The following is a 12805-nucleotide window of genomic DNA, read 5'->3' as shown; positions in this document are numbered from 1 at the left end:
AGAATTTTTTAAAAAACCCACCTCACACCAGCTTAATTCTTTTCAGGTACTCTTCAAAACTCCTGTGTCAATTACCGAGCATCCCAAGATCAATGAGTGGCTCACGCTGGTTGAGAAGGAAATGCGAGTCACTCTTGCCAAACTGCTTGCTGAGTCAGTCACTGAAGTTGAAATCTTTGGCAAAGCAACCTCAATTGATCCAGCTACCTACATCTCCTGGATTGACAAGTATCAGGTATTTGCTTGTGCTCTTTAGCATTGCCAAAAGACATTGTTTTGGATCTGGACAGTGCAAGTGGAGAGAAGCTCACACATAGGGGTGTGCATGAACCGCGGTCCAAGCATCGGTTTGTGAGGGGAACAGGAGCTTTAAGAAAGAGGAAATGCGGCATTTGCATGGTCAGCAACACCCGCGTATGTGCATACACTAGGTGTGTGCTGTCACCACGCAGGTGTACTTGGGCCGAGTGCCACCCCAGCAGGAAGCTGCATGGGATGGCAGAGAGCAGATAAGGACCTGCTCTCCTCTTTGTTCAAGCTCCCGCTCCCCTCCCCATGCCGGACCTGTTCTCAGACCGCGTTTCGTGCACATCCCTACTCATACATGGGAACTTTGCTCTTCTCTGTACCCCCTTGAAAAGCTGTGCGTGAGGGCTAGGTAAAACCTTCACTCGTGGATGGTGACTGAGTGATTTTCAGCTTTTCATGGAAGGTGACTCTGAGTACTCCTCCCAGCACGCCATCCCAACCCGTTCCTGAGACTCTCCTAAGTGGCCTTTTCAGGGTTTGTTCTGGGGAGGAGGGACTCAGAAAGTTCCCATACAAGATTTTCCTCCTGCTTGTTTACTTTCTGTTGTGCTTTGTGGAGACGAAAGCAGAAAACATCTAGCAAGTTGTGTTTTTTTTAATGTTGTAGGCCCAGCTTGTTGTCCTGTCAGCGCAGATCGCCTGGTCGGAAAACGTCGAGTCTGCTTTGAATGGCATGGGTGGTGGCGGCGATAGCACTCCTCTGCAGTCTGTGCTGACTAATGTTGAGGTCACCCTGAATGTGCTTGCAGACTCTGTGTTGATGGAGCAGCCACCTCTCCGCAGAAGGAAACTGGAACACCTGGTAAAATGCTGACTTAAGCAGTCGTTTTCCATCCAGTTCCCCTATCTTCAACTCTTCGCTACGTGAGGATTTCGTACCAGCAGCCCTTAAAGAGGCAATAGTTCACCCTCGCTTGAAGAAACCCTCCCTGGACCCTGAGGTCCTTGACAACTATAGGCCGATCTCCAACCTCCCTTTTGTAGCGAAGGTGTTAGAGAGGGTTGTATATGCCCAGCTTGAGAGGGTCTTAGAGGAAACTGGTTATCTTAATTCTTATCAGTCGGGTTTCAGGCCTTGGCAAAGCACAGAGACAGCATTGCTCGCTCTGGTAGATGACCTTCTTCGGGACCTTGATGAGGGTAGTGTCCCTCTCCTGGTCCTTCTAGATCTCTCAGCGGCTTTTGACACTATTGATCATGCTATCCTCCTTGACCGCCTGCATGGGTTGGGTATCCGGGGCACTGTCTTACAGTGGTTCCATTCTTACCTTAGCGGGCGTGTCCAGTTGGTATACATTGAGGACAGATGCTCTGACCCATGGCCACTCCTTTATGGAGTTCCCCAGGGTTCAGTTCTTGCCCCTGTCCTCTTTAACATCTATATAGAGCCTTTGGGTCAGGCCATTTCCCGGTTTGGGGTGAGATTTCATCAATACGCTGGTGATAATCAGATGTATATTGCCATCCCAAACCATTCTGGAGATGCTTTTTCTGTGCTTACTCGATGCCCAAAAGCTGTTAAGGTCTGGATGAATCAAAATAAGCTCTGACTGAATCCCACCAAGACTGAATCCCACCAAGACTGAACTTATCTTACTCAGCCCTTGTACCAGCCAACAGCTGGATGTGAACCTTGTTTTAGATGGGGTGGCGCTGCCCCCAAAGGAGCTTGTACGTGACTTGGGGGTCCTTTTGGATTCGCACCTCCTGCTTGAACAGCAGGTAGAGGCTGCAGCCAGAAGTGCCTTTGCCCAGCTCCATCTGATTCGTCAATTACGCCCTTACCTTGATCAGCAAGCATTAATGACAGTGACCCATGCCCTTGTTATCTCCCGCCTAGATTATTGTAATGCCCTCTATCTAGGCTTAGCTTTGAGGACGATCAGAAAGCTACAACGAGTACAGAATGCAGCGGCTTGTTTACTTATGGGTGCCAGAAAATATGTCAGGGTAACACCTCTCCTGCAGTCATTGCACTGGTTGCCTATTCGCTACCGAGTTCAATTTAAGGTCCTGGTTTTAACCTTCAGAGCCTTGCGGGGTTTGGCTCCTGTTTACCTACGGACCCACCTCTCCCATCCAGTTACATCCCGTCCTGTCAGATCTGCTCAGATGGCCCTCTTGTCGGTCCCCGATTTCCGAGAGGTTCGGGGCGCTAGGACCCATGAAAGGGCCTTCTCAGTTGCCGGCCCACTTCTCTGGAATTCCCTTCCCCTGCAGATTCATTTAGCTCCTTCCTTGTCGATTTTTTAATCTTTATTGAAGACTTTTCTTTTTCGCCAGGCTTTTACCCTGTAGTTTATCTATCCCCCCCCCCCCCGGTTAGTTACTTTAATTTTATTTAGAATGTAATTTTAATGCTGTCTTGTTTTTGTACACCGCCCAGAGTCTTCGGAGTGGGCGGTATATAAAATGTTTCAAATAAATAAATTTTCAGTTCACTTTAAGCATGAAATACTTAACATGAATAGTTTGCTCATGCACTGCATTGCACGTTGTTTTTTTTTTAACAGATCACTGAATTGGTCCACCAAAGAGATGTTACAAGATCATTGATCAAAAGCAGAATTGATAACTCCAAAGCCTTCGAATGGCTGAGCCAAATGAGGTTCTACTTTGACCCCAAACAGACTGATGTGTTGCAACAGCTGTCCATTCAGATGGCAAATGCCAAATTCAACTATGGTTTTGAATACCTTGGTGTCCAGGATAAGCTGGTGCAGACTCCTCTTACTGATCGCTGTTACCTGACAATGACACAAGCTTTGGAAGCCAGGCTGGGAGGTTCTCCATTTGGTAAGTTGCTGCTAGTGTATGTCTGCTATAATATCCACCCATCAAGTTAACCATTTGCTGAACACAAAAAATGAAGAATAGTGAATGGGTGGCAAAGCAGTTTCTGGAGCTCACAACTGCTCATATGATCCTTAACGAAACTCCACTCTGACCTTGTATTTAATATGCTGCAGTACCCCCATAGAGTTAGTAATTTCAAATAATAGAGGGAAATAGTGGTAAATGTTGGGCATGACCAGAATATGGAAGGATGCTGCTTGGTTTGGATACTTCTTAAAATCGATGCTTTTTTATAATCAGGGCCTGCTGGGACTGGCAAAACAGAATCTGTTAAGGCTCTTGGACATCAGCTTGGACGATTTGTTCTTGTCTTCAACTGTGATGAAACATTTGATTTCCAGGTGAAGTGCTTTCAACTGCAGTTACACTTTGTTGATGACTGATGATGACAATCTTGCAAGTTTCAAGTGACGATTTCTCATATAGGAATGCTTGACTAATTCATTTTATTGGGCAGCATTTAGTCCAGAGTCTTAACTGAAACAGACTTGGAGGATGGCAGCAAAGATAGTGAAGGGTCTGGAAACATATGAGGAAAAAATTAAAAAGGAGCTGGGTGGGTATGTCTGGTCTAGAGAAGAGAAGACTAAGGGGAAATGGGTCAAGTCTTCAAATATCTGGAAGGTGGTCATTAAGAAATGCTCGCTCTTGCTTCTGAGAGCAGAATTAGAACCAATGGACTGAAATTGCAAGGAAGCAGATTCAGGCTAGACATTAGGGGGAGCTTCCTGACTGTAAAAGCTGTTCAACAGTGAAAGAAACAGTCTACATTACACAGTGGTGGGCTCTCCTTTACTAGAGATCTTTGAACAGGCTCTGAATGGCCAACTGTCAGAGATGCTATAGCAGATTTCTGCACTGAGCAGGGAGCTGGACTGCAAGAACTCCAATGTCCCTTCAACTCGTACCATTCTTGATTATTCCAAGTCAGTAGAGTGAGTGCCTGTAGTGTTAAACAAAAGACGTCGGCCCTGTAGCATGGCCAATCTGACTTGCTTTACCTTTACCTAACTGAGAAAAAATCCACCCCCATTTTACAGCTGCCCCTTATACCACCATCTTCTATCATCTGATATCTCCTGGCTTCTCAGTACTAATCAAGACCTTTCTCTCTCCAGGCAATGGGCCGCATCTTTGTGGGTCTCTGTCAAGTGGGTGCATGGGGCTGCTTTGATGAGTTCAACAGACTGGAAGAGCGAATGCTTTCTGCTGTCTCGCAGCAGATCCAGTGCATCCAAGAAGCCTTGCGAGAACATTCAAATCCAAACTATGACAAATGTATGCAATTTTTGCTGATACATCTTACTACTTTTGTATAGACTCTAATAGAGACTCTCTTCTTCTCAATTTTGAGGGAAGAATTCTTGTTCCTGTTTGCTGCGCCCCAGCCTAATTTACTTTCTCCTGCTGGTCCATTGTTCCTTGAAGTCTCTGTTGCTATATAACCGTTTTCGTTGTGGTTAGCTTTGGACAACACACACAGGGCAGAAGCTAGAGTGACTAATGGATGATGGAGATGTCTGCATCTCTGGGCTTTGGAAAAGATGCATTAAAACATAATTGAGGGTTGCATAATTAATTATTGTATCTGTTTTGTGGGTTTTGTGTTGCATCTGGAATCTTCTCAGTTTTTGCTTTTAGCATTTCTTGAAGTAAATATGAAAGTTGGAAATCATTGGAATGGGGAAGATAAGGTGAACCACTGTAAAGTACATATGCACACCTTATACCAAGGCAGAGCACTGGTTCACCTAGTCCAGCATAGACTACTCTGGTTCTCCAAGATATCATGTAGTGGCTTCTCACAGCGAAGATACCAATGTTTATTTAACTGGAGATGTCAGGGATTGAACTTGGGACCTCCTACATAAAAGGCTGCTACTGCATTATGCATTATTTTACTTTTCTCGGGAGGGGAGGGGGATATGTTCATTTTTGCTGGGAACAGGATACTGAATTACTAATATTCATTTTCAGCTGCTGCCCCCATTACCTGCGAGCTGCTGAACAAACAAGTGAAAGTGAGCCCAGACATGGCAATCTTCATCACAATGAACCCAGGCTATGCTGGTAGATCAAATCTCCCAGACAACTTGAAGAAATTGTTCCGTAGCTTGGCCATGACGAAGCCTGACCGTCAGCTGATTGCCCAAGTCATGCTGTACTCCCAGGGATTCCGGACTGCTGAAGTACTTGCAAACAAGATTGTCCCATTCTTCAAGTAAGTAGCAACTGCCAGTAGCGGTGTGGCATGATTTGCTTTAGAAGAGTTGTGTACTCTTGTCTGTTGATAACAGATCTGGTGTATGATCCATTGAGCTCCATTAGAAATGGGTTCTGCGCCTGCACAGAAGCCCCTCAGTGTGGAGTGCTACATCTCGTAGAGTTTCTGCTCTGCCCCATGTGTCCACATGGCGGCTATCTAAGGAGGGAAGAATGCCAGTGTTCCAGTTCCTTTTCGACTGTCGTAGCAATCAGTCACTTGGTAGCCATGGCTCCATTTGCATCGGTATCAACGCCGGCGCTGACTAGTACGAAGCGTTCGGCGCCAAGGCAGGTTTCGCTGCTGAGGACTCCAATTCTACAAGCAAAGGTTTACTGAGACAATGTCGACAAGGCCAGCTAGTTGCTTCTTATTCACCGACTATGACACCAGTCCGATCCCCATCAACCCCGAAAAACCCAGATGTGCCATTGATGCTAAATACTCCTGTTTTGTCACTCTAGACAAGTCACCCTGAGATGCAAAGAACCAATCACGTTTGAGGTGGAAGAGGACGATAGGACTTTAGTTTCCTCCACTGCTCTGTCTTTGTTAGCAATATTGGACTAGTATTGGACTCTAGCACCCCTTCCATTGCTACCTTCAAGGGTTTTTCTGACACTGGAGATCAGACTCCAACAGGTGTCTCAAATCTCAACACTTTCACCAACCTGTTAGGTGAAAGCACCAGTCTACTGTGCCCTGAGGGCCAAAAGCAACATCTCTGAAGTCTATGCCCACCACCTTACCCGCCCCCGCCCCCACACCATGCCAGAGAGCTTCACAAAGATCCAGATTCCAGCACCTTCACCCTGCATGACACCGCAGACATCTGCCATGACTATCTTGACGGCACCTAGAATAGCATAATTAACTGCCAACAACATCTAATTGGCAGGCCATGCCCAGCATGGCACCATATAACATCAGATCGCTGGGTACTGAAGATAATTTCTGCGGGTTATGCCATAGAATTCAAAGCCAGACCAGTTTTCAAAGGCGTATGCTTTACAAGAGCGACACCTGCTCTGCTGGAAGAGGTGAAATAACTGCTAGCGAAAGTGGCTGTAGTCTCTGTGAAGTGGGCCCAAAGGCGGCAGAGCTTCTACTCCTGCTACTTCCAGATCCCCAAGAGGGGAGGCTGAATTCGACCAATAATGGATTTGAGACACCTAAACAAGTTTGACCAAGTGAGAAAGTATCGTTGACAGCATTGCAAGACATCCTGCCACTCTTACATCAGGAGCTGTGGCTTGCAACGCTAGACCTAAAAGATGCTTATTTTCACACTGGAATTTGAGAGAGACACAGAAAATTCCTAAGATTCACAGGGGCAACTCGATTTATCAATACAATGATCTGGATAGTGGTTCCATCATCCATAAATAGTGGGTTCTTCCCCCCGCCGTCTTCACTAAGTGCATGGTGGTGATTGTTGCATGTCTCAGGACTAGGGGCATGGCAATATACCTATACCTAGATTATTGGCTACTAGCTTCAAGAAGCAGAAAAGAGTTGCTTTCTCAAATAAAACATCTATTCCACCTGCTACAGGATCTTGGAATCCAGTGAAATCAATACCATACATGGGGCGAGCTTAGACACCGAGATGGGGAGAGCATCTCAAGAAAGGTCCCAGGCTGTCTTGGAGTTGATTCATCAGTTTACTTCTCAGCCAACGCAGCCTGCAAGACAAGTCCAACACTTCCTGGGTCTCATGGCATCATGCAAGACAGTGTATTACACCTGCTTAAAGATGCAGAAACTACAGTTGTGATTCCTCTGTGTCTTCCATCTAAATACAGACAACCCAATGAGTTTACGCATTTCTCACCAGATTATTCAATCTCTGAACTGGTGGACATGCCCAGAGAACCTCCTACAAGGAGTAGCTTTCCAAACACATCAACCCTCGGTATAGGTGATGACAGATGTTTCTATGACAGGCTGGGGCAGCCACTTCAATGGGAAGAAAGTCCAGGGACAATGGAATTCTCACCAAAAGAGTCTTCATATCAGTTTCCTAGAGCTTCTGGCATTACTTCAAATGATGAAGGCTTTCCTGCCAATGCTCAAGGACAATGCATTGCAACTCCAACTAGACAACACCACTGTGATTGCCTGTCTCAACAGGCAAGGGGGGACTGTATCCAGATCTCTCTGTGCCTTAAGCATCCAAATCTGTCACTGGTGCATTCGAAATCTGGTCCATCCCCAAGCCATACACATCAAGGGGACAGACAATGTGCTGGCAGATGACCTGAGTCGTTGCTTTACCCAAGTGAGTCTGCACGAGTGGGAAATAAACCAAGAATACATAACACTGATCTTCAGAGCCTGGAATCTACCCAGGATAGATCTATTTGCAACTTCACTCAACACCAAGTCAAAGAAATTTTGCTCGAGAGCTGGGCATGACCCGTGCTGCACACGGACATAGCCACGTTGAAACGAACAGCTTGGAGGATAGGCTACTTAATGACATTATGTTGAGCCAACAGAAACCTTCCACTAGAAAAAGCTATACTTACAAGTGGAAGAGATTCAAATGTTACGCATCTTCAAAGAATTTTCCCCTGTTTAAGGAGTCTGTCAGACACGTGCTATTATACCTAACTTCTCTGAAAACAGCTGGCTTGTCTAATGTATCAGTAAAGGTGCACTTGGCAGCTTTCGCAGCCAAACATCTGGGTTGGGAAGGGAAGTCTGTCTTCTCCCACCCCAGCTGCCTAAAAGGACTAAGCAATCGTTATCTACCTATAAGACAACAGATAGATCAGTGAAGCATCTCCTCAGTGCTCTCTGCCCTGATGAAAAGCCCATTTGAACCTATGTCCTCAGAGGATCTGAAATTGGTCTTTCTAAAGACAGCATTCTTAGTAGCAATCACTACCACTTGCAGAGTAAGTGAGTTGACAAACCATACACAAGATTCTACCCTGACAAACTATTGCTACGTACAGATAAGTCCTTCCTGCCTAAGGTAGTGTCAGGTTTTCACCTCCACCAAGATGTTGCGCTACCTACCTACCTTCAGGTCTACAACCACTCCCCTTGACACCAGGCTTTATACTCGCTAGACGTCAGAAGAGCGCTCCTATTTTATCTGGCCAGGACTAAGTCTGTTTGAAAAACAAAGAGACTGTTCATCTTGTACAAGGGGCAGTCACAGGGCCAATGCATTTCAAGACAACGCTTATCCTACTGGTTGGTGTAGCTTATACTACTAACACATAGGCATCAGAAGGTGGAACCTCTGAAGTCCATAGGGGTGCATTCCACCAGGGCCTATGCAACATCGGCTGCCCATCTGTCTGGTATATCCTTCAAGGACATCTGCAAGGCCGCAACCTTGTCATCGTTGCCCTTTTATTAGACATTATGCCATTGTCTTGCACCCTGCAGTGGAGGCAGATTTGGGGAGAGGTGTTATTGCAAATGCCGTTTTTAGAGCTACTGCTTCCTTCTCCTTCAGGAGCTAACTAAACACCCATTTTTAATGGAGCTCAACAGATCATACACCAGATAAACAGGTTGCTCACCTGTAGTGGTTGATCTGTTAGTGATCCGCTGAAATCCATTAGATGTTCCCGGACCTCCCCACTGCAGTAGTTTAAGTCTCCATTATAGACCTTGCCTGTTTCTTACTGCATGATTGGTCACCTGCTCCAGCGGTAGTCCAGGAACTGGAACGCTGGCATTCTTCCTGCCTTAAATAGCAGTCACTTGGGGCAGAGCAGAAACTCCATGAGGAGCTGTGTCACACAACACCGAGAGGCTTCTGCGCAGGTGCAGAACTCATTTCTAATGGCTGTCAACGGATCACTACCAGATCATGAGTTACAGGTGAGCAACCTGTTTTTCTGAGTCCAGTCAATTACCTTTTATACTCAAATATAGACCATATCCTATCCAGCATTACAATAACTGCTGAGCAACACACTCCTCTTCTCTCTTTCTCACCACGTTTGCCAGCCCTACCCAATTGCTGTTGTATTCTTTAGGGACATATGAGCATCTTTAGAGCATGCTTACTTTGACTTGCTTAGAAAGAAAGTGATAGTAGATTTTGAAATATGAAGCTTTAAAGCAGTAACTTTGCAGTTGAATATTGAACCTTACTAGACTGCCCAACTCCATGCCAACACTAGTGTGACTTGTTTATTTCTTACAACAGTTTGTGGTTTGTCTTGCTCCTTAGATTGTGTGATGAACAGCTCTCCTCTCAAAGCCATTATGACTTTGGCTTAAGAGCCCTGAAGAGTGTACTGATCAGTGCAGGTAACGTGAAGAGAGAGAGAATTCAGAAGATAAAACGGGAGAAGGAAGAGCGTGGAGAAGTTGTTGATGAAGGAGAAATTGCTGAGAACTTACCAGAACAAGAGGTATGGTATGGGTTATATGTGAGGAAATTAATGCAACCTGCAGCTACATAGATGAGCCTCTGAACAGTTGCAACAGAGAGAAGGCTCTTGTATGAATGTGATCCTATATTGCGCTGTGTATTCATATTCACAATGAGTTGAAAAACCAAAAATGTCCTGGACTGCTCTGACTCTTTTAGTAAGCTGGTAGCAGAACACAGCAGTCAAAAAGCTGTGGTTTGCATTACAAGGATTGATTGCCATTTGACCAAATTTGCATGGTGAGGGGCATACTGAAAGATCTTACGTATTTATTGCAAAAAGGAATTACTCACTTATTAAACATTATCTTGAAAGGTGTGTGATGTCTGCATTCTAATACTGTCTCTGAAGAAATGCATAATTCCAGATGTTACCATGCTGATATTGGATCTGAACTTCACATTGTAGGCACAAGTATCCCTCTACCATGTTCAGACATCCTATCAGATGTAGACTATTGAATAATTGTCTTGCTTCCTTTTGTGCATCTAATAAAATTGTCTAATATTCCTTTTTCCATGTAGATCCTAATCCAGAGTGTCTGTGAAACAATGGTACCAAAACTGGTTGCAGAAGACATACCGTTGCTCTTCAGTCTCTTGTCTGATGTGTTCCCTGGCATTCAGTATCATCGTGGGGAAATGACAGCCCTGAGGGAAGAACTCAAGAAGGTCTGTCAGGAAATGTACCTTACATACGGTGATGGAGAAGACGTTGGTGGTATGTGGGTTGAAAAGGTAGGTTGGTTCAGTTCTCATTGGCAACAAGTAGCATAAAAATGTGTGGTGTGATTTATATATAGAACCCAACACAAGACATACCTGCAAATACTCTTCTAGAAATTTAAAAGATTGCTGTGACAGTTGTCATTCTAGATGTTGATATTCCACAGGTGTTGCAGCTCTACCAAATTACCCAGATAAACCATGGTTTGATGATGGTGGGTCCTTCTGGAAGTGGAAAGAGCATGGCTTGGAGGGTGCTCCTGAAAGCACTGGAAAGACTGGAAGGTGTGGAAGGTGTTGCACACATCATTGATCCCAAAGCGATCAGCAAAGACCATCTTTATGGCACTCTGGATCCCAACACCAGAGAATGGACAGATGGATTGTTTACCCATGTCTTGAGAAAGTAAGTGTTTGGAATAAGATTCAAGCTAGGATGATTCCTTCCTGGTCCCCAGGCAAGAGCATGTTCTCAATCTGTGGTACAATCCCTCTAGGATTATAGACAACGTGAGAGGGGAACTTCAGAAACGACAGTGGATCATCTTTGATGGAGATGTCGATCCAGAATGGGTTGAGAACCTGAACTCTGTTTTGGATGATAACAAGCTACTGACACTGCCAAATGGAGAACGTCTGAGCCTTCCACCAAATGTAATGCTTTTTGTTTTACAAACACCAGGAATAAATCTCGATCAGACTTATGAGGGTACTTAATGAGTAGGTAGAATTTGGTAATAGACTTAATTCTGTCTGGCCAGTATTGCCAGATGCTGAAAAATGGTTGCTAATTTGAAGTGGTGATGTGACCATTTTATCATGTGGATAAAGACTAGGAAGTACTTGCAAAGTGGCATTTCTACCTTTTTATGGTTGTGTAAGTAGGCTTTTTCTGGGGAAGATGTGCATTCAGAGCACCTTATCAGAACTTCTGTTGGTCTTATCTGACCAAGAATTTTCTCACTTGAATGCCTAGTTACAAAATACTACTTCAGAGTTGGGCTCAACTATTCTGATTAGTGTCTCCCAACAGGGAGAGAAACTAGGGTCAATTGGAGGAGGGAATTCTTGGCAGATAATTAGTTGGATAGAGTTTAGAGTTCAGATTTCAGAGTTACATTGAATTCCTAAAAAGTCTACTTCTTGCTTCATCTGTAGGTGCGCATCATGTTTGAAGTTCAGGACCTGAAATACGCTACTCTGGCCACAGTATCAAGATGTGGCATGGTTTGGTTCAGTGAGGATGTTCTGAGTACTGACATGATTTTCAACAACTTCCTGGCCAGACTGAGGAGCATCCCTCTGGATGAAGGGGAGGAGGAAGCTCAGCGCAGGCGAAAGGGCAAAGAAGATGAAGGGGAAGAAACAGCTTCTCCCATGTTGCAGGTATAATTGGGAGCACGATCACCAATAGATTGTCTGCATACCTTCTTGTGGTTCTTTCTTTCTCTCGTCACCTTATATTAGCAGCCCCTTTTGTCCCCCATATTGGGATATGAATAATGTGGTTCTGTTTTGCAGTATGATAACTTCAGGCTCTCTTTATCCGCAGATTCAGAGAGATGCAGCAACAATTATGCAGCCCTACTTCACATCTAATGGATTAGTGACAAAAGCTCTAGAACATGCTTTCAAGTTGGAGCACATTATGGACCTCACACGCTTGCGCTGCCTGGGCTCCCTTTTCTCCATGCTGCACCAGGCTTGCCGCAATGTTGCTCAGTACAACGCCAACCATCCAGACTTCCCTATGCAGATAGATCAGCTGGAGCGCTACATCCAGGTAACTCCCATTGTTCACAGAAAAATGCACCGAAGCTGCCAATTTTTTTTTTTTTAGTAAACTTGCTGTTCATTTTCCATGTGCCTCTTAAATAGAATATTTTTTCTCCTTGCACTTACCAGTTTTGTACCTTCCACAGCGATACCTAGTTTATGCGATACTGTGGTCATTCTCTGGAGACAGCCGTCTGAAGATGAGAGCAGAGCTCGGTGAATACATCAGAAGAATTACCACTGTGCCACTGCCTACTGCACCAAATATTCCAATAATTGATTATGAGGTAAAACAAAAGTTCAGATCTACTGGGAACTTTACATCATTCATAATGTAATCACTATTTCTGATGGAGCTACCTGGATAAAACATAATGTAACAAACCTATTTTGCAGACTTACAGCATTGTGTGAAGCATATGTTTACATGTTGGACTAGGCACTTAACCAAGTTAGGGCTTTTTAATGGT

At 44.7% G+C, this 12805-nt stretch overlaps 1 protein-coding gene across 1 annotated transcript in view; it reads left to right on the top strand.

The window, feature by feature from the left end:
* Window positions 1-12805, top strand: part of DYNC1H1 (dynein cytoplasmic 1 heavy chain 1) — a 94013-nt gene that overhangs the window by 26551 nt on the left and 54657 nt on the right. The window contains exons 25-37 of the mRNA XM_053246649.1: window positions 47-235; window positions 917-1111; window positions 2823-3105; window positions 3406-3506; window positions 4284-4443; window positions 5143-5386; window positions 9630-9813; window positions 10359-10571; window positions 10727-10965; window positions 11057-11213; window positions 11718-11945; window positions 12112-12342; window positions 12482-12622. Of these exons, the coding sequence (XP_053102624.1) occupies window positions 47-235; window positions 917-1111; window positions 2823-3105; window positions 3406-3506; window positions 4284-4443; window positions 5143-5386; window positions 9630-9813; window positions 10359-10571; window positions 10727-10965; window positions 11057-11213; window positions 11718-11945; window positions 12112-12342; window positions 12482-12622 (2565 nt within the window). The remainder of the gene's footprint in view (window positions 1-46; window positions 236-916; window positions 1112-2822; window positions 3106-3405; window positions 3507-4283; window positions 4444-5142; window positions 5387-9629; window positions 9814-10358; window positions 10572-10726; window positions 10966-11056; window positions 11214-11717; window positions 11946-12111; window positions 12343-12481; window positions 12623-12805) is intronic.

Source organism: Hemicordylus capensis, chromosome 1 (genome assembly GCF_027244095.1).
Source record: "Hemicordylus capensis ecotype Gifberg chromosome 1, rHemCap1.1.pri, whole genome shotgun sequence".
Lineage (NCBI taxonomy): Eukaryota > Metazoa > Chordata > Lepidosauria > Squamata > Cordylidae > Hemicordylus > Hemicordylus capensis.
Note: the sequence above shows the minus strand (reverse complement) of the source record. Positions and strands in the feature narration are given on the sequence as shown.